The following is a 22,298-nucleotide window of genomic DNA, read 5'->3' as shown; positions in this document are numbered from 1 at the left end:
AAGACAAGACCATTTCTTTTTTAAAATGACCAAAATAATTAAAAACAGATGTACTCAAGGTAATGCACAACAGAGTAATAATGGTGCCTGAACCCTCTCTGTACATGATATTCTTGAAATTGTTTGCTGGAAGAATACTAGAGGTAGAGGCACAGGGGACACCATGGAGTAATGGAACCAGCTAGCAAAGGGAAGGAAGAAAGGAAACAAATGAACTCTTCTTCCTTTTTTTGGATTCCCTGTCCTGCTCCTGTGAGAAGTTTCACTGACAACATCTTCTCAGTTATCTGCTCATCATTTCAGGACTTTTTACTCTGCTCACTCTAACTCTGCCACCTACCAGTGGTCTTTCTAAAATCTTGTTCTACAAATTGAAATGAAGTTTTATTATTCAACAATATTCAACAAGTGAAGTGTTTCTCTGTCCCTCATCTTGTTAAGGCAGGACAATGATGATGTAGGATTTTTTTCTACCAAGGCCTGATTTCATTCTAAGACAGACTTCTAAATGAAGACTTTGAAAATGAAGTGGCTATTCATAAGCTAGTATATCGGTGTAGCTTTTGAAAATTTTTGTTAAGCATAAACATTGTGATTTTTTTTCTTTACAGAATTTTGGTAATAGAGTATGAGAGTTGATTTAAAAATATGGAATTTAAGCCAGGAGTGGTGGCTCATGCCTTTAATCCCAGCACTTGGGAGGCAGAGGCAGGAAGATCTCTGGGTTTGAGGCCAGCCTGGTCTACAGCATGAGTTCCAGGACAGCTAGAGATACACAGAAAAACCTTATCTTGAAAAACAAAACAAAAAAAGTGGAATTTAAATAATTCTTTTATTGATTTCACTATGAAAAAATGCTGATTTATCCTCCTTACACTTAAAATATACTACCTGTTAAATATTCATATTTGTATCTGTAAAGACATGAGAAAAATATGGTCAAAGTCTTTTTTATATTAGTTCATTTTCCTATTTCAGAGTTCCTCTGCATTGTTCAGTAAACATAGAACTCAATTTGTTTCTGTTGGTTCTTCAGGAGGCCACAGTTTACCTGTAGAACTGGGTTTTTTGAAGAGCAGTTGATGTCTAGCATAAGTATACTTACTCACTTGGTAGCCCAGGCTGGCCTCGAACTCACAGAGATCCGACTGACTCTGTCTCCCTAGTGCTGAGTTAAAGGCATACGCCACCCTTAAATAGAAGTTCAACTAGTTTACATAGGAGAACAAGTTGCTTTATCTGTTGCCTTCCACAAAAAGTTGGTGGGAAAAACCTTTCTGGTGGGAAAAGAATTTGAATGGAAAATATGGATATATATATATATATATATATATATATATATATATATATATATCAGACTAAGGATTAAAAGATGAATATTATATGTGAGGAAACACTATAAGACATTTTCACTATGTTAGTTTTTCCAAAACTTTGTTCCAAATCAGTCTTGGATTATGTGTGAAAAGTAAGAGCCTTCTACTGTAACAGGTGCTGGCAGGAAACTCCCATTAAAGCTATTGAAGTTATGCCTGTAAAGTCTTGGCATCTGAAAACATTCCCTCCTAAGAATGCATTATGCATCAGACTTTTCTCACTAGAAAAACAACGTGAGACTGTGACTGCTTAACAATATTCCCAGTCACTATTTTGTTAACACTATCCTTTGGTGATGACATCTTTGCTGGCCTTGTGTTATATATGAAGTGTGTATCGGCTTTCATTTCAACACTGTGAACGTGCATTGTCTTCTGTGTAGACAATAGAGACATTGGTCTCCCATCTGTTTGTCCTATTTAGAGTATAAACTTAAAAATATTTTTTTTTCCAGTGCAGTCCATGGTTTATATGACAGTATCCACATTCTGAAGATTGACTCTTTGCTTGAAACTTACAAGATATTTCCAGGTTTTTAGTGAAGGTGAAGATAGTCTATGGAGTACCTGGCAATAATCAGTGTAAGCTTGGCTCACACATATCTCAGACAGAAGTAACATTATGTCTGATATATAATGGAAGGTTAATAAATGCCATTCTTTTTCCTTTATATAAATATCCTATGTTACTATGACCCTATCTTTAAAGTCTAACGATATGATTCTCGATATATTTAAGATAACTTCATTACCTTAAATAAGTAAGGTCCCTTTCTCTGTTCAGTCTCCATTTCCCAAACTACTAAATCTACAAGTCATATATTCTTTTGCATATTGAATACACCTGAAGAAAATCTCCTACTTCATCTTATGTATGTAAGATTATACACACAAACACACACACACACACACACACATATACACACACACACACACACACACACACACACACACATATATATATATATATATATATATATATATATATGAATGATTTCACTTAATTATAAGGGTTAACTTGAATTCATCAAGTTCTGAAAAAAATATGTCATAGTAAATTCTAGGAAAAAAACCCACCAAAGAGAATTAAAAGCCTGTGTGATCCAAATGCATGTGTCTAGATCTAGCTTTTTATTTATCTTGGGTGTTGAATATTATCAAATATTAATAATTTGTATTTTATTATGTAAATATTTTTTATAGTTGAGTTGATGCCTTTAAGATTTCAAACTAGGCTGTAAACGTGTTTTCATATATCTGTAAATATATCTTTAGCCATAAGTCCTTATTGAGGGTAATAAAGCCACTTATAGGATAGAGAACTTGTACTTGTGTACACATGAGCATGTACACAGACACCAGCTCAGGTAATGTACTCAAGTGTGAGAAAGCCCTTGCTTCAGGGCAATAGCAAACCAGCTCAGCTTCCTGCTGCATTGCCTACTCTTCACCACGGCTTTGCTGTATCCTTAGCTTTCTCCTCCTACAGTGAGGGAACCTTGCTTTGGACTATTTTATTGCCAATACATTTTTTACTTTGTATGATAAAATGAAGCAAGGGACTGGTTTCATTAGAAGGAGAGGTAAACAGAACATTAATTAAATTTGCTGATGATACTAAATTGGGAGGAACTGTGGACATCTGTGAGGACAAAGGAATCATACAAATGGACTTAAGGAGTTTAGAAATATGAGCAGGAAATAATAAAATGAGATTCAGTCTTAAATAATGCAGGCTAATACATTTGGGAAAAGATAATCAGAAACATGGCTATTCAGTAGATGTTCGAGGCCTGGAAAGTGGCAATGGTTGAAAGAGACCTAGGGGGTGATAATAGGAAAAATTATGCACAAACTTACAGGGAAGTAGTTACTATGCCTGGGGGTTTAGATATATAAAAAGGCATAGTGCTCTTCTTAGGACACCAGTATGTTCACAAGCATCAAATATCAATTTTGTTTTAGTCTTTAAATCACTCAGGTCTGTAGGACAATTTATTACCTTTCACTGGGAGTATTGTTTTCCTTTGTTAAAAATGATAAAGTTTGTTTTGTCTAAGACCTATGTTGGACAATAGAGTCATTGTTTAATTTCTGTCACTTTCTACCATGAACTATTGCTAATATAGCAGTCAATATACTGGCAATTATTGACATTGTAGAAAACACAACCCCTACTTTCCCTTTATATGTAGCTTCCCTACCTCTGATTAGTATGATTATACATGGTGTTTAGTAGAGTCATTGTGTTTTTTAAGTCAGTGAATATCTAGTTTACAGGATATCATTCTCTAAGGATGGATGTGAGGCAGGAATTTTGGATAATATCCACCTCTTCATCCACTTACTCATCCACTGTGAAATGAGCCTCTTTCTCCTATGGCTATGGAATGCTAACTAGAGCAAAGATGACCATAAAGCCAGCACAATGGCTATGCTCAAGACTCATGCTCTAGATGGAAAAAATACAGTGAAAGAAGCTATTACAATCTCAGGCAATTGGGGATATGTTAGGAAAAGCAAAATTGTTGTTAGCATGCTGAATAAAAGCTCTCCTGATATATTCAGGTGGCCACAGAGGAGGTTGGGGAATGTGTCAGATCATTTTGTCTGGAGAAGGTGACTCTTGTGTTGATCACAAGACAATGAATACGAATATGGCAAGTGGGCAGTTTGGAGGAGATTTTTTGGGGAAAGGAAATAGCATATGGAATAAATAGAGGTCTTTGGAAGCCAGGGTTTTGCTGGAATTCCTAGAACACAGGAAGCAGTTTATAAGGATTTGGAGATGGACAGCAGGCAGGGATCATGTGATTATCCTTTCAACAGAGAAAATCACTGTGGAGTTTTGTTTATCCTGGTGAGGAAGAAGAGCTCTAAGAAGGAATAACATAATACTATCCCCAGTTAAGAGGAATTATTTTGACAGTTTTGAGAAGACTTGCCTGAGAAGAGAAGAGAGAAGAGGCAATGGCTTCATTAGGATATTTGCCTCAAGAATGACAGAGGCCATATGAAAGGTACAGAAAGCACAAAGCAGAACCACGTTCTTCCCAGTACAAACACATTAAGAAAATAGATAATGAGCTTAATGGATATTGCTGTGTATGATGAGAGACAAAATGTTAATGTCCAGTATTTTTCTTTCTAGAGCAGCAGGGCAAATAAAATATGACACCACAGATGGAGTTAAGAAGTAAAAGAGAGGAGTACATGGTTGAAAATGACAACTCTAGGCTGAAAAAGTGGAGTTTTAGGTGCTGCAAGAGTTGTTTCTGGGCTGTTGACCTGAGGGGAAATCATAATTTGAAGAGTTACTCACATATGGGAACTCTACCACCTATCAATGATGACAGGATTCCTGATGACAGGAATCAGTAAAACTTGTACCTGGGATTGCATTGGGAGACCAATAGCATGAAGTGCCAGAGTCAAGAGGTGAGTTCATAGTAAGTGTTTATTTCTTATCCTAACACACTCTAGGTCAAACAAGGCATTCCAATATTAGGCTATGCCATTTTAAAGGCAAGGCCAAATGCCCACCCATGAAACAAAAGACCTGACACCACTAATTACAACACCATCTATTAGGTATTCCATGGCTTTGCAGGTAACTCAAGAGTTAATTCACTCCAAATTGCCAAAAATTCAAAACAGAATTAGAAAACATTTTTTAATTGTACAAAGACATTCCAAATTTTAATGACATAGGTGTTTTCAGAATTTTATAGTTTTTTTTAATCAGCAGAGTTTATATTTTGTCCTGGATGAAGTACATATGGAGAAAATGAAGTCTATTTCAGAATTTACAATATTGACATCCTCCCTTCATTAGCCACATGGTGATATTCCTGTATTGAGCATGTATTTCTCTTTTAAAAAGATTTATTTTATATGTATATGTGTGTGCCTGAAAATACATGTGTACTACATGTGTGCAGGTACCCTTGGAGTCAAGAGTGTTGAATCCCCTGGAACTGGAGTATGTGAACTGCCTGATGTTGGTACTGGGAAGTTAACCTGGGTCCACATCAAGAGCAACAAATGCTTTTAACTTCCAAGCCTTCTCTCTGGCCCCTGATCATGTATTGCTTATTTCAAGTTGGCAATCTCTTTTTTTTTTTTTTTTTTTTTTTGGTTTTTCGAGACAGGGTTTCTCTGCGTAGCTTTGCGCCTTTTCCTGGAGCTCACTTGGTAGCCCAGGCTGGCCTCGAACTCACAGAGATCTGCCTGGCTCTGCCTCCCGAGTGCTGGGATTAAAGGCGTGCGCCACCACCGCCCGGCTAGCAATCTCTTTTAACTAAAGAAAAATTTCATTAAATAAAAATTTCCTGAGAGGTGTATGGAAAACAAACGCTACATCAGAGGGAGGTTAACTAATACAGAACAATACTAACACTGTATTCTGTCTTCAAATAAGAGAAAAAGATACAGAACTGAACATCCTATGTGGTTATAGAAATTGAGTCTATGCCTGACCATCATCAGGCATGTCAGTTGTAAGTCATAGTAATCATTCAATTATCTGATTAAAAACAGTAGGTTAGTGGTAATGAAACAATGCCTGATGGGACATTACTTTCTCTAATGAAAATGAGTAGGGAATGGATAGTCTAGTGGTTGCTGGATCGTTTGCTTAAATAAAATATCCCCAAACTGAAGAATATAAAATCTTTAAGGCAACCTAATTTCAACTGCCTGATATAGCTGGATCCTGATGGAAGGATGGTATCCTACTGAATAATGTAACATATTCTGCAAGAGGTCCTACTTAAATATTTAAAAAACAAGCTACAAATCACACTATCCCCTTACATATCACGTAGCTACTTTCATCCAACAACTGTTGACCATGATTTATTTTTTACTTTGACCATCAAAGCAAAGTTGAGTTTAGTTCATCCAGACCATTTCCTGGGAGCCCTTCATTGTCAGGCACTGTGTGAGAAGTCCATGAACTTATGAAGGAACACACAGCACACTGAAGCGGTTATGCAAATAGCTTTCTACTATATGTTACACTATTACCCCAACACTCAGACATTCAAGTGCTTTTTCTTTTTTCTTAAAATGAGCATGTTTTTTGAAAATGGGTCTATAGTCTCCAGGAACCTCAAGAGCTCTCTCAACATTATCATTTAAAGAGCTATTTTGGTTTCGTGTAATTTGTTTTTCTTCTCAAAGTGCCTTGCCCTTGATTTTTTTTCCTGCTTGATTGTTTTTCTTTTTCTGAACTGAAAATAGGAAGTGGTCTGAGGAGTATAAAATTAGGCAAAAGATTAAACTAGAAAATTAGAGATTATTTTTAACCCAAGGAAAAATATTACTAACTCCTAGACTGTTAAACTATAAAATAACTTTCCAATTAATTTAAAGAACTCAAAGAATCATTGAGACATTAATCTTTCAAGGAGACAAGAAAATTATGACAAAGTACAGTACTAAAGGAACAGACATGATGCTCAGTCCTACAGGCCAGTGCAACAATGTACCTAGAACATCTATTTGGCTTACTGTATGTATGTAGAATGATGTTCATGTTGGACATACTTAATTTGCAAATAGAAAAGGGGGAATTGGAAAGACCATCTTTTCCTACTAACTTTAAAGGGAGCATTAGTCATTAGGGAACTCAAAAGGATACAAATTTTAGTGTTATTCACCACTTCCCAGACCAACTTAAGTCTTCTTACTTTTAATGTGTTAAGCTCAAGGATTGTCTGTCTAAATATAATCTGTATATTCTTGTTCTGTCAGAAACAAAAGTGTTTTGCCCAAAGCATAGTCATAATGTTGTGGGAGTTTTCATATTTTTTAAATCAGTCAGTTTTCATTATGTAACAGGAATTAAAAAATAAAAAATATAGGGTCATTTTGTTTTGATTCCCAAGGCAACAAATATCTGAAAATTTTTGACTGTCTTATAATTTTTTGTTCCTGAAATCCGAAAGCTTTCCAAACAAATATAATTTCTTTTTCAAATTTTGTAAACATTTGTTTCCAAGCTAAAACATCCTGCCAATTCTCAGCTAGATTATTTTTAATGGCTGAACTATTAACTTCTGAATATAGGTCCTTAATAATAGAAACTTACAGACCCAGAATTTACTTTATAAAATGACACCACTATAAGACATTTTGGAGTATTGCATTTTGATATGCTGACTCTATTTAAGCCTTCTATCCATAATAAAAGTCTAATTGTGTAGGGTCTTAATTTTGGCTTAAAACCAAGTGACTCCAGCGGAAAGAATTTTAAAATCCTAAATTCCAGAATGGGGATTAAGAGTTGTGGTAAGTGTTGGAAATTAGACCCAGGCTTTATCTGAGAAAAGACACTGTTCTTTTGCAGTCTGGATCCAAAAGTGTGGGAATATCCGCAGTCGATGTGATGTGAGCAGAGCCCCACCGCTGTGTTCCTCAGCTTTCTTCGCTGGTGACTGAACTGCACGTCCACTCCTGTGTTGACTTCTGTTACACTCAAGCTCTTTTTGATAACAAGACTGTTGTATGTTGCTAAGTGGAGATAAACCTAATTAAATGCCGCTAACAAGTACAGCAAACTAATTAATAACAACTTTGTATGCAGAATTTGTGATGATTCAAGAATACGGTACATTGCAAGATTTAACTTTTTATCATTTTAAAGCAAGAATAAATTTCTCTGGGACAGAAAAGCAAGTTTTGTGTAACTGCTAGAAATGGCAAAACCCCATGCTCCCCCCTTACAGAATTCACAGACCTATCCTTTTTGCCCACATTTGTTTTCTTCTTTGCGAAACCTACTCCCACCCCACTTCTCCACCTTGCCATCTCTGATTTCTCTCGGTTGTCTTTTCTGGTTTCTCTTTTATACTCGTGCTGGCTGTTTCCTGTTTACTTTGTTTGAAATTGTCTTCCCTCCTATGCCTCAATGTGGCTTTCTTACAGACACAGAGGCCCCAGCATGACTACCCCAAAGAGCCAACTCCAACTTGGATCTAGCACAACAGTACTGCTGTCAGGAAGGTGGCATTAAAACAAAAAAACAAAACAAAATACCAAGAGAACAAAAAAGAAAAAAATCGGTCTTAATTTTAACTCAGAAAGAAAAACTAATTTGCAGCGTACTCTCAAGAGCTTCATTCAAGGATCGTGTGCACCGAAAGCGTATGTGGACACCCAGCTCTAGACATAAAAGTGAGAAAAACAAAACAAAACAAACAACGACAAACACCAACATAGCTCACTCCCTTAGGAACATTTTTTTTTTCTTGTCAAATCCACAAATTTTCTCTAGAGAAAAAGAAAAATTGCTTATCTTGTTCTCTAGATTTTCGTTTTAAGCATGTAATTTTTATCAGTTTGTTTTGTTTTTATTACTTTTTTTTCACTCACTGCTTATAAAACCAGGAAGCAGAGGTCTCCCTGGAAGAGGATAGAATCATAAAAGTTTTCAAGACTCTCATCAGAAACTAAACAGTACAAATTGCACATTCTTCGTAGACGGATCAGCCTTTAGTGCGTGCCTGGATCCAGCTCTCCTAGATTATTCCAAAGTGGGAAAGAATGAACAGTATAAAGTTAGAGGGCTGGGAGCAGACTTGTCTAGTTATGGCTGCACAATCTGCACTTTAGGGGCCTAGATTTCCAGCAGTGGGAAATAGCAATGTGAAGTTTTATTTTTATACCAAAGTACTTAGTTGGATCTCAATGGACTGAAGGGTTCACTGAATGAAGTTACAGAATATTAACAAGGATAAGCTTCATGTAGCTCAGCAGAATACCTAGACAATCATCCTTCCTGTCATTTATCCAATAATTTCTTGTACATACATACTCTACCTAATAGTCACAGCAATATGTTTATAGCAAATGCTCCTATATATGTTTTTATTCCATGCTGTGAAGTTTTCTGCATCATAGAAGTGCACTCATGTGTCTCACGGTAACATGGTACTAGCAAATATGACCATATAAAAATTCATGTAGTTAAGGTGTCTGTCTCTCAAATTTCACATAATCACAAGGAATTAAAAAACCAGTTAAGGTATAATAATAATTTTAGCCATTATTTTTTCAACTTGCTACAATCTACCCTAAGATAACTAATTGTTCAAAGTAAACATTCCACTCAGACCACAAAAGGAATCCATTATACAAACATATAATTCACAGTCATTTTTAGTGGGTTGTAAACAGTTTGGAATGAGTATAAAATGGGACAAAAATCAAAGTGAGCATTTTGAAATGAAAAAGTGTTTGCTACAAAAGGTCAGTCCCTTTGCTTGGCAAACTATGTAGAAAAGCCTGGGAAAATGCTGATCACACAAGCAATGAGGGGATTTTGGAGCCAACAGCCTCCTTGTTTCTTTAAACAGACATCGGAACCTATAACTGGATCCTGTCAAACAAACGACAGCAAAAAAATATAACAGCTGCCATGAAGTCAAGTTGAGAGATAAAGTTTTTGAGGCTAAGGACCTTCTCAGAAGTGGACTAAAGGTCTTTCTTAAATCTTTAAGCAATGTTATGGATCCCAGGGTATCTTCTGGGCACTCAGTCAAGTATGTAACTTGTGTTTCAATTCCTGTCATAGCATTTTTGTGTTTGAGAAAAGAAAAAAAAACACAGAAAGGACAAGCTTCTTGTTGATCAGCAATTGCTGAAGCATTCTGAAAGCTATCTTGTGTCTCAAATCATCACGTGTGGAAGACATGGGATCACATACACCACATGCACACACATACATGCACAAAGACACATGCACACACACAGACACACACTCATGTACACACACACACACACACACACACACACACACACACACACACACACACACAGTGAGTTAGGGCTGCTGAGATAGCTCATAGGGTAAGGGTGTACCACCAAGCCAGACCACTTGAGTTTGATCTCTGGGAACCACATGACAGAAGGAGAGAACCAGCTCCTGCAAGTTGTCTTCTCATTTCCACACTCATGTTGTGACATATGCACTCAGGAACACACAGACACTAACACATGCACTGAGCAAATTTTTTTAAAAAAAAATTTGTAGTAAAAAGCACATAACGTAAAATAATTATTTTAAGTGTGTGTTTCAGTAGTGTCAAGTATATTCAGGATGCTGTGTTACAGATCTCTTGGTATCCTCTTAACATTCTATTCTTATGGGGCACAGTACCAGAATTGGCAATCATAAAGGAGAATGAGTTATTACAGCATATTATGGATAGTGAATGCCAACTCCATTTATATTAATTTGAAAATTCAGCTGTATTTCCTTATATTCAAAAATTGTACTTGATATGCAAAGACATAGTTAGGGTAGAATTATGTTCATTAGTTTAGTAAACTCTAAATAATAATAATAATCTCTCTATAAAATAATTCTCTGGCTATGTTTATGTTTGGTTTTCCATTTAAAGTATGTCTTTCCAGGTATCACATATGGCTGGCTTATTCAACTGTGACCACACAAGGGGTCAAGAAAATAGCTCTGTAAATGAAACAAAATTAAAATTCTACTGGTCATAGAGGAGGTCAAAGCACACAAGCATGGGTTTATGATTCAGGATCTGATCTATCATTTTAAGGCACACATCTTTGTTTGATTTTCAGATTTCATAATGGTTTTTCTATCTTCTAATACCTGCTCTTTCCTCCCAAAGCACTTATCATGGCTTGTGCATTGTCCAGTTTTTTAGTATCTCTTTCTTCTACAATTTTAGTTTATAACATAAAGAACAATATACATCTAGTGACTTCTTCATTCATCAACATCCAATGTGTCTTTCAAGAAGAAACCCAAGTTGAGATGTTCACTGGTCAATTTGGACACCCCACAAAGAGTCTCCAACATTGAAAGTGAGGCAAAGAGAAGGAGATGCAGTCTGCAAATCAATGGGATTCTTCATACCAAAGCATATTTAGGGCGGGAAAGGCAATGGCAGAAGTGACTATGCTCCAAATGGCTGGGGAGGACAACAGGGTCTGGTGGTCAAGAGTGCAGTGAATCGAACTAAGACAAGGGAATGTACCACATAAGTCACTTGCCGGTTGTTTTGCAATGCTTACTTCACCATTTTCTTCTAAGTTATACACGAAAAATGCCATATGTAACGAATGCCATTTAGCTGAAGGTGAAGGATGAACACGCTTCATGCTAGTCACTAGGTAGAACTTCCTGGGAGATCTCAAAAGCTAAGGTTGGTTCTGTCAGATTCAGGGAACAAGAAAACTGAGAGGCTAGCTGAATCAATGCCGAGTTTATTCGCTCTATCATGCTTCATTTTATAATAAATATATAATAAGCACTTAAAAATACTGCTTGATTTGTATAGATGCCTTTAAAAAAAGGAAAATAATCACAGACGGCAAATGAGGAAAAAACCGAATCCTTTTTATAACAGCCGGTGTGCCCATATTATGATCGCAGAGGCCATTTCCCCAGGACTGGGGAGTGAACACAGCTTTCATTAAATGGGCTTTTCCTAGAAGGGACCCATAAGCATTCCCATGACTGTGCAGTTGAGTTTCTTGGCTGGAGGAGCATCTGGCCATTAGAAGGAGCACTCCAGATATGCTGAGTCCCAGCCATGTCGAGAGACTTGGCACCTTCCTCTGCTACTTCCTAGTACCAACCCTGCATCAAATGTCATCAGAAGCCTGCATAAATATTGGACTTAGATTCACATAAATTATTTCTGTCCTGAGGTGCATTTTGCCAAAATTTAGTAAAAACAACACTTTGAGTAAACAGAATTGGTGTATAATTGTAAGAATATTAATCCAACAAAATGATCATAGAAAAATATAATCAAAAGTACACACTTGTAAATCTTGCAATGATGTGAGACATTTATCTTGTGCCTTTGAGTTTTTATTGAACATTTCCATGGAGTTCCTTTAAGCTAACACTGCCAAAGTGCTTTGAATTTTTAGTTGCTTTGCAGAATTATAAAATGTCTTTGAGTTTCATTAGAATGCTCGGGAATTATTTTAATAATCATATGTGCGATTAGCAGCTGTTTAGTGCTGGATCTACAAATTCATTTTGAGAGTAAACATTGGGACAATAAAATATAATGCTGTCATGATTGCTCCTGTCAGCAGAAACACCATCTTACTTTATTAAAAATCACCACGAAAATGCCATGCACGGATACAATTCCTATTTATAGACACTTTCTATTCTATAATATTATGGTATCTGTACACTGCAAGGCTACATCAAGCAGGGTTTTTCATTTTGCCTTAGGTAGACTCACAAATCAGAAGATATAAGCTATTCTTTCCACGTGCATACATCTTACTATGTATGTCTTCCCCCAATGGCCTATTTGGAGTTTTGATATAATAATGTACTCAGTATTTAAAAGTGAACAAAGATTTCTTGGAAATGATGATAATTTAACTATTGAAAATAATAACAATATTCTTAGGGATCCATTTTCGCTTTAAGTATTTTTAGATAATATGTATTCCTAAGATAGGTACCTATAAATTAAATGAAATTGCAACATGCACTAAAAACACATTTCTCTCCAAATTCCAATCAGCTTCATTCCTTGTAGACACTTCTCTAGGTGCTTATTGAACAGTAAATGTTTCCTGCTCTCTGTCCCCTCAACTCTTCTCCCAGAAGTGTCAATGTGCTTTTTCCCACAGACACTCTCTTTATCTTTGTCCCTGCCCAGCCTTCCCGTCTTGTTATTCTCTCATTCCCTACTGATATGGGAATAATAGGATCCCAAGGCTGTCCTTACCGTATAATTAAAGTATGAATTTCTAGGAGTTAGAAATTGCATGCCGTTTTTATTATGCTTCTATAATAAAGCCAGGTAACACTGAGAGAAATAAAATGGCCTTTTCTGAGCAGAGGATTTGAAGGTTTTTTTTTCTTCCCTTTGGTTGTATTGTTTTAGGAGAATAGGTGTTGAAAATAATGGAAAGAGGGTCACCCATTGCTTTTCTCTGCAAGCACCTCTATGTTTCACATGATATATATTCCCCTAGATCCTGAAAGTATGTTGTAAACTTGTAACAGATGGTGATGAAGCTTCACATTTTTATTTAATACATTTTTTTAAGATTCTGCATTTACAGTGTGTGTCTTCCAGGAAAAATGACCTTGAATGAATGAAGTCATAGTTCGAAGGAAAAACACTCCACAGATAAACTAGCATAGAAATGATGAGTCAATTGGGGTTTGTTTTGTTCTCTTCAGTGAGATGAAATAATTTCAGATGAAAAACAGAATGTTGAAACAGAGGAGTCAAAGGTCATCTTAACACTGGAGGTGTATCTGCTAATTGTTCCGGGAGACCCAGTTAGCTATAATCTGTACGGAACAGAACCATGTGGAAGATGGTGTATCACTATCTGTGGGTAGAAACGCTGTTTACTTCACTCTGGTAATGCTGGGGGCTTACCAAAATTGTTCTGGCACATCCAACAGCATGAATGTTAGAGGGTTCTAACACTGTGAGTGCTGATATTTTATGAATGTTTTATCACTGGCTTGGAAACAAGAAGTTTGCAATTGATTCAACAGTATGTCAGACAGACAAAATATTAAAAAAAAAAGAACATTAGTGAGAATTGCTAATGTCCCCATTGTAAAAACAAACTGAAGTTAATAAGAAACTTGATCCTCTTAACTGATTAACAAAAGTCAAGTTTTAATTGCGTGGCTTCCCAGAGAAATCAAGTGGTGCAGCGAACTTGAGCCCTGGCTGTTCAGAGGACTCAGCAATGTTGCATATTTCGTTACCCACCTCTTTTTTCAACAGCTTCAATGCATTGCTTTACAAACCACGGAACTGTGGAATGTTCTCGTTCACACACTGTGTGCAGATGAGAGCCAAAAGTTTGATCTGTAAACGAAACAAAGATGAGTTTCATTAAAATCCAAGTCTGCGTTGTTCTTTAATTTGATTCCGCTTCCATAGCCAATACTGAGATCTTCATCTTGCATAGGAATTGATTTTTGCTTTAATTTCAAAGTGTCTGTGGCAGATGTATAAAGACTGTGTGTCCCTTTATGGAATAGAATCCTGATCTCAGTGTGTAAGAAAACTGACATGGTCATTGATTAGGCACTGGTGAGGAGTGTCTAAGTGTGTTTGGAATCCTGCATCTTTTAGAAGTGTATCAGCAGTTACCAAGAACACAGTTTGGCCATTATATTTAAGGCATTCATTCTGCAGAGGTATTTGATGAGGCAGGTAGTAGCAAGGGAAGTAAGTACTGTAAAGTAAATCTCTTAGTGTTTCTTCTGCCTTGAATGCTCACTCTTTTGCCAGATTTAAGTATCACCTTAGCGACAAGTCTGAGCTCAGAGCTTCCCTGTGTCAGCATGGCCTCTCCATGGAAATAGACTCTCTCAACAATGCTTCCCTGAGTTGTTCAACAGATGCTGTAGGCAACAGAGCCTGTGGTCAAAATGACTCGGCAACGCCAAATTGAACCAAGTTAAACAGAGTTTAAGACATGTATTTAAGTGATTTAAAGTGTTTCTCTTTGCTAGAGCCATGACATGTGTGAGTTTCTGTAAGAAGGTGGAAGGGATAATATTCCTCAGACTCATATTTTTAACACCTCTTTGTTTTAAAGGGCATCTCTCTGAACTAAAGCTGCTGAAAATGGGGGTGTGGGACCCCAGCCCTTTCCTCTCATTTATAATAAGACAGATGATTCCTCCAACAGCATTTCTGCATTTATGATTAATGGAATTGTGCCTTGGACCTAAACTTTCTTCTGGAGGTTCATTTTTTTAATTGAAAGTGCCATTCCCCAGATGGGGGTGCTACTGAAAAATGATTGGATTAGGAGGGCTCTGATGAGTTCATTAACAGATACATAATTGGATGGAGTCACTGGGAGGTGTGGCAACTAGACACTGGAGCCTGGTTGGAGGAAGTAGGTCATGGGGGCATGATTTTGGAAGGTACATCTCTTCCCTGGTTCCTCATTTCCCTCTTTCCCTCTTTACTGTCATGCAGTGAACAGTAGGCTCTGTGATGTGCCCCCACGGCCACGCCACACATTTCCCTCGCCACAATGCATTGTCAGCCCAAAGCACTGGATCTTTTTAAATCTGCACTGGATCCATAAGCTAAAAGAACATTTTCTTTCCATAATTGACATTCCCAGGTATTGTTTTCCATGGCAAAAAAAAAGTGACTAATACAGAATATCTTTCCATTAGTACAGCCCGAGTGTTTGAATCATCTGTGTTATTTTGTAGTTGCTGGTGCTTAGTCCCACGGTAGGCACTCATAGACTGTCTTTTAAAAATAATCATAAAATGTGCATTGTATAAAATGTGGCCCTTAATACTAAGTGTACATAGACTTCAGTGGCATTAAGTCCATTCCTGGTATTGTGGAACCATTGCATTACTCACTTCAAGAACTTGTTTCAGTAGCAATGATATTTAGTACTAACAACCAAACTAGTACATGCTGAGGCCAAGGGTGTCCCATTTTGATCAGAGTGAAGACTGGTCCCCCTTGTGACTTCTCATGCTGTACCTGATTTGTCCTCCACTAACTGCTTTCCTTTCAGGCCTCTCTATCTCCATGGAAACCAGCCTTGTTGTCTGAGTCTCTGTTTCTAATCCCTTACAAATACTTTGTCCCTGGGGTTGTGTTCTCATTATCCCCTCTGGGTGGAACTCTGATGCTCTAGTTTTTGATCAAGTGTTATCTTCTGTATCAACTGTAGTCTTTTCCAGCCACCTCAACTCCATTTTCTATACCAATATCTCTTCTTTATCTGGGGATGGGGCTTATCTCCACTTGAGATGTTAGACCTGTGTTGACTGTATAGCATGTTTAAATTGCTTAGAATTCAAATCCAGAAGGGTCAAAATAACACATTTACGGATCTCCAAGACCCAGACAATGCTTGACACATAATGGAAGTTCACTAAACATATTTTGAATTGTCAGTGAAGATACTGTAGAAAATTTAAATATATAGAAATGTGGAGAAAATATATAATAGCACATAACAGAATGCTAAGTGCCAAAGTATTTTGATGATGAAGAAACTGAGATTTCAAAGAAGTTGGATTTTCATCTACTCCTTAGGAAAATGTACTAGTGTGTGCTGGTAACAACAACATGGAGGGAACCGAGTAAGGTTAATGCACTATTAATAACACACCATGATGTGGAAATATGTGTGTTTATACAAGAGACAGGAAGAAGATAAACTCAAAACCCCGATAGTATAAAGAAATGACAAACAATTGTATCTGCTTTGAACACTTGATGAAGTAGCAGAGATTTGTTCCAAACGGTGAGCATCCCTATAATAAAGGGTGACATAAATATTATCTATGAAAAATTACCTAGGACTTCAGACCAAACATTTTAGGATGGCCAGAGGTCATAGTCAGGAAACATTACTACAACATGTAAACCTGTTAATAGACTTCATTATTTAAGTCTGTTGCACAAATGTTGATGGACTCTTCTATCCGCACAGCAGCAAAGTAGGCACTTTAAGTTGTAAAATGATACTGGGAATCTTCTAATATTGTAAGGTTGATACAGCAGGTGTCATAATAGGCGTTGAGTGGGAAGACTGATGCCTATATATATATATATATATATATATATATATATATATATATATAGTGTGTGTGTGTGTGTGTGTGTGTGTGTGTGTGTGTGTGTGTGTGTCTTTCCATGCCTTCTGGAGAGGGAGAGAAACAGAAAGAGAATTATTTTGGATGGAAGTCATTCAAGAAGTAGATATAGTCATGAAATGAGAAACTATACAATGGAAAAAAGAAGGCATCTTCAACAAATGGTACTGGCATAACTGGATGTCAACATGTAGAAGACTGCAAATAGATCCATATCTGTCATCGTGCACAAAACTTAAGTCCAAGTGGATCAAAGACCTCAACGTAAATAAAGTCAGAAGTAGTCTTGAATGCATTGGCACTGGAGATCACTTCCTAAATATAATACCAGTATCACAGACACTGAGAGAAACAATTAATAAATGGGACCTCTTGAAACTGAGAAGCTTTTGTAAGGCAAAGGACACGGTCAACAAGACAAAAAACAACAGCATACAGAATGGGAAAATATCTTCACCAAACCCACATCTGACAGAGGGCTGATATCCAGAACATATAAAGAACTTAAGAAATTTGACATCAAAATACCCAAGAGTCCAATTAAAAAATGGGCTATAGAGCTAAACAGAGAATTCGCAACAGAAGAAACTCAAATGGCTGAAAGACATTTAAGGAATTGTTCAACATCCTTAGTCATCAGGGAAATGCAAATCAAAACAACTATGAGATACCATCTTACACCCGTCAGAATGGTTAAGATCAAAAACACTGAAGACAGCTTATGTTGGAGAAGATGTGGAGCAAGGGGAACACTCCTCCACTCTTGGTGGCAATGCAAACTTGTACAGCCACTTTGGAAATCAATATGGCACTTTCTTAGAAAATTGGGAATCATCTTCCCTCAAGACCAAGCTATACAACTCTTGGGCATATACCCAAGGGATGGTCAGTCATACTACAAGGACACATGCTCAACTATGTTAAATTTCCAATAGAGCTTTGTTTTGTTTCCTTTTAATCCACTCAGTTATCTGGGAAAGACAATCATGATCATCTATCCTATAGTACAATAATCTGAGACTCTCCCACATGATTATTATGATGCCACACACTCTTCATCCTCTAAATGCATCTTGTGTAAGATACTGACACACATGAAAAGGAGAATAAGTGATCATGAAGTATGCTGTGTAAAGGTGTATTGTGGGAGTATATAGGAAAGGGGAAGACCAGCCTTACCCATGGACAACTTCCCAGAGAAGAGGCAATCCTCAGATATAAGCAGGACTTGAGTAGAAAGCCAACAGAGGAACACAAGGGCATTTGGAGAGATGGAGGACACAAAGTGCCAACACTTGGGAGAAAGACAGTATGACCAGAGTGCCTCACTTGGGAAAAAAAATCATGGCTTATTGAAATCTTGATGAATTATGCTTAAAAAGGAGATGAAGATTGTATTATGAAGTGCCTTATATTTTGTCAACTAGGTTCAGTTATTTGACAAATAATAGTAATCTCCTGTAAATAAGTCTTTCCTTTGAAAGTTCCTTTCTTGTTCTTAGAATTCACTCAGGCTGGCCAAATGGTTCAACAGGTAATGGTACTTGCTGCCAATTGACCTAAGTAAAGTCCCTCTGATCCATGTGGTAGAAGAAGACAACTGCTCTTGAAAATTGTCCTCTGACCTCTACACAATAGAAATGGCATGCAGACACCTACACTAGTACGTATTCATGTGAATACAAAACAAATCAACATAAATGTAATAGAATTCATAAGACATAACCCAAGAATGATGTCCATTGAAGTCTACATTCCTGCACCTCTGCATGATGGGATGGTCTGGACAAGTTACAGAAAAGTGATTTTGCTTTCTTCCCCTGTGAAAAGATTGTAGAGAAGGAGACACTTTCTTTTCCTTATTTCCACTTGGAACACCACCTTGTGACAATCCTTGGACAACTGGAGCAACTGGAGCATTTCTGTCACTATGAGACAAACTTGAGAACAAAGGCTAACTTGCTTTAAAAAGAAAACAATGGAACAGGTTATATACCAACTGTGAAACACTTCTCTAGATTTATTGCATGCAATTGTTTTAGACAGAACTTCTATTACTTCAGCCAAAAGTATCCTAACCAATATGGAGTAACTTCTGGGCTTTTTGATTTAAGTGTGTATTATAGCCATAGATCTGCACGAGAAAGTCTGTTTGGTGGTTTGTAAAGAGGATGGGGGCACAGAGAAGGGTGGTTGATTAGACACAAGAGTCTTAGTTAAATAGGCAATGCATATTCTAGGAAGTATATTGTGAATACCAAGTCAGGATAAGGGTGTACATTTCTTTTTGTTCATAGTTTTCATGGTTTTGAAGTTAGGGTGTGGATTTATACCCCCTACCATGTAACTATAAGGTTCTATTCATTAGTGTCAACAGCATTTATTTCTTTCCATGTCTTTTGATACTGGGCTTGACCTGCCGTTGGCTTTACATGGTGGGGTGTGAACAGCAATGTATCAGATGAGTTCCAGACCAAGGTCTGAGAGAACACTGGAGGCTTCTATCCACCTTGTCACTTCTGTGTTGTTGCTCACAGGACATCTTCTCTAGAAAGCTACCGTCCTGTCCTCCTGGCCTCAGGATAAACATGTATGGCCAGAACTGAAGCCAATGTTTAGAAGTCCAAGCAGACTGTATATTAAAGCACTCCTATCAAGCCAGGCCTGTTCTAAGTCACATATATCACACCCCCATTACAGAACCATTATATTGTATGCTGCAAATTTTTGTTTGTTATTCAGCAGTATCTCACTGATTCAACTTCAACTGGAGGTCAGGTGTATGGTAAAATGTGGTTTAACCTGGGCTATCGGATGTAAAGGGAAAACGGTGGCAGAACATGAAAACAGACTGGGGAGAAAATGACAAAAACAAGAACATCAAAAACAAAATCCATGAAATTTGCCACAAATAAGGAAGTGCATGTCTAGTTTTAGTTCAGTAAATGGAGAGGCCCCAAATTAAGTTGTTTGTACCTTAACATTTATATTTGTTATGCCTTACAAAATATTATGACATTTCTTATTCTGTGTTTCCAGTTCTACTCAACTTAATTCAGTAAATATCATTGAACACCTAGCATATGCTGAGTAGTGTAGAGAATGCAAATTTAATTATTCATTCATTCATTCATTCATTCATTCATTCAGTAACTATATATTACATGCCAGATAGAAGCCAGGCTGGGACTGTCTATAGCTTAATGTATACTTCCTACAAGACATTCACAGTAGTTACAACAAAATGTAATTTATGCTGTCATAGTAAACACTTATGGTTATTTACTATGTACTTACACTAAGCCCGGCCTGGTTCATACAGATGTTGTATGACAGTCCGACAAATACATTCTAAGTTGAAAATCTCTTATGTTAGGCTTTCTATCCCAGGTGGTGAGCCCTTGTCATGTGGACACATGAACAAAACTAACCATACTCAGTCAGTTAAGCATATATACATATATTTATATGTATATTTACTACAACTATATGTATATACTTCTTAATTAATTACTTTTCTATTGCTATGATAAAACACCATGAACAAGGCAATTTATAGAAGAAAGAATTTTATTTGGGCTTAAGTTCCAGAGGGTTCAAGTCCACGATGGCACGGACAGCTTGGTAGCAAATCACAGGCAAGCAATAAGACATAGAGTAAGGCATAGTGGCTGGAAGCAGGAAGCTGGGAGCTCACATCTTGAATCTCAAGAATAAAGCTGAGACAGCACCTGGAAATGGCAAGAGAATATAATCTCCCAAAGGCCATGTCCAGTGACACACTTACTCCAGCAAGTCTCCATCTCCCTAAAGTTCCCTAAACAATGCCATCATCAAGTGAGCCAATGGGAGGCATCCTCATTCAAACCACCACAAGTAATAATAACAATTTAAAAGAGATCATGAACTTGGTGGGGTTGGGTAGGAAGAGGGAAGAATGGGTGATGTAGTAGCAATGCTCATATATGAAATTTTTTTAAAAAATCTATTAAAAATTAAAAAAATCTCATGTTAAAGAGTGTGTTTCATGAACTCCTAAAGTACAATGCTTGCCAACACAGTTCTTTGTGGAGTGCCATTTGCTTCAATGCTTGTGTGCTGCCTGGGCACCATGACTTGAAGTTGTGGCTGAGCATTGTAAGAGACTGTTGAATTACCCAAACCAGGAACATATCAAAGCCTTTGATTTGAGTAGTTTCCACTGACTATAAATTGCTTTTCTCTATTGTAAAGCTGAAAATGTATGGTGAACTATTACAACTTGGGGTCCATTTGTATATTCTACATATTTAACCCACTGATCAATCCTTGTTGTGTGGATGGTAGACACTATTGTGTACTAATTTTACAGCAAAGAAAATGGAATCAAAGATACTGAATTGTTGTTCGTGGTCACAAAGAATTAGGCTTTGAGCAGCAAAAGATGAGATGAACCAGAAGGGATGAGACTCATGACCCAGTCTTCATGGGAAGCAGATAGAGGCTGTAACTAAGTCCATCAGACAATGATAACCTCTGGCTTTCCATTTTTCAGTGGGGAGAGCATGAGAGGTTGGAGAATAGATATAGGAACCTGAAAGTGAAGTTAAGGGTTTCAGATGCAGCAGGATGGTGATGGAGATGGATATGACAAGTTATCTTTGGATTTTGACAACTCCTATGACATGGGTGATTGTAAAGAGAGTGGTCTTAGGAGAAAAATAACATCGAAAATCATATGGTTGTGAACAAGTTTTCTAAAAAAGATGAGGAAAAGATGAATTAACTAGACAAGGATATAGGACGAAGATATAGGACGTGGTGTCTGGCTTGAGGTAGATAGGAGAAAAATCAACTACAGGGTATTTTTGATTGCTGAGTGGGTGAGGAGATATACTACTAACTATCTTGGCAGTCTTGTGGGAGTGGAAGATGTGTTCTATTGCTACTCACTGAGAGACCCAGGAAAATGGGTATCCCATAGAAAATCTATCTTTCTACCATTGCCAATAATGTCCTAGGAAGTAAAAGAAAACAACTGCCCCAAACCTAAATATTGTAAATTTCACTGAAGCATTTGAGTTCATTAGTTATTAGCAAAGGTAATATTTTTCATATTGCTTCAATCCTCCCTTAAGATTTACTGTCTTTACTGAAGAATATGGTGGCTCTGGAGTAAAGGATTGCAGCTCCTACATGATCCAACAAGGTCCAAGGCTGTCTTAGGGATCAAACTGGGGCCTCCTTCAGGAAATTTCAAATCCAGGTGCAGAGAGATCGAAGACAGCAGTTCCTACAGATTT

The 22,298-nt window shown here is 37.2% G+C and overlaps 1 protein-coding gene across 2 annotated transcripts in view; it reads right to left on the bottom strand.

The window, feature by feature from the left end:
- Nucleotides 1-22,298, bottom strand: part of Arhgap15 (Rho GTPase activating protein 15) — a 599,688-nt gene that overhangs the window by 211,196 nt on the left and 366,194 nt on the right. For both annotated transcript variants that reach the window (XM_006974294.3, XM_076569381.1), the window contains one exon: nucleotides 14,135-14,233. In XM_006974294.3, coding sequence (XP_006974356.1) covers nucleotides 14,135-14,233 — 99 coding nt within the window. The remainder of the gene's footprint in view (nucleotides 1-14,134; nucleotides 14,234-22,298) is intronic.

Source organism: Peromyscus maniculatus, chromosome 4 (assembly GCF_049852395.1).
Source record: "Peromyscus maniculatus bairdii isolate BWxNUB_F1_BW_parent chromosome 4, HU_Pman_BW_mat_3.1, whole genome shotgun sequence".
Classification (NCBI taxonomy): domain Eukaryota; kingdom Metazoa; phylum Chordata; class Mammalia; order Rodentia; family Cricetidae; genus Peromyscus; species Peromyscus maniculatus.
The sequence above is the reverse complement of the archived record's forward strand: the minus strand, read 5'-3'. Positions and strand labels throughout refer to the sequence as shown.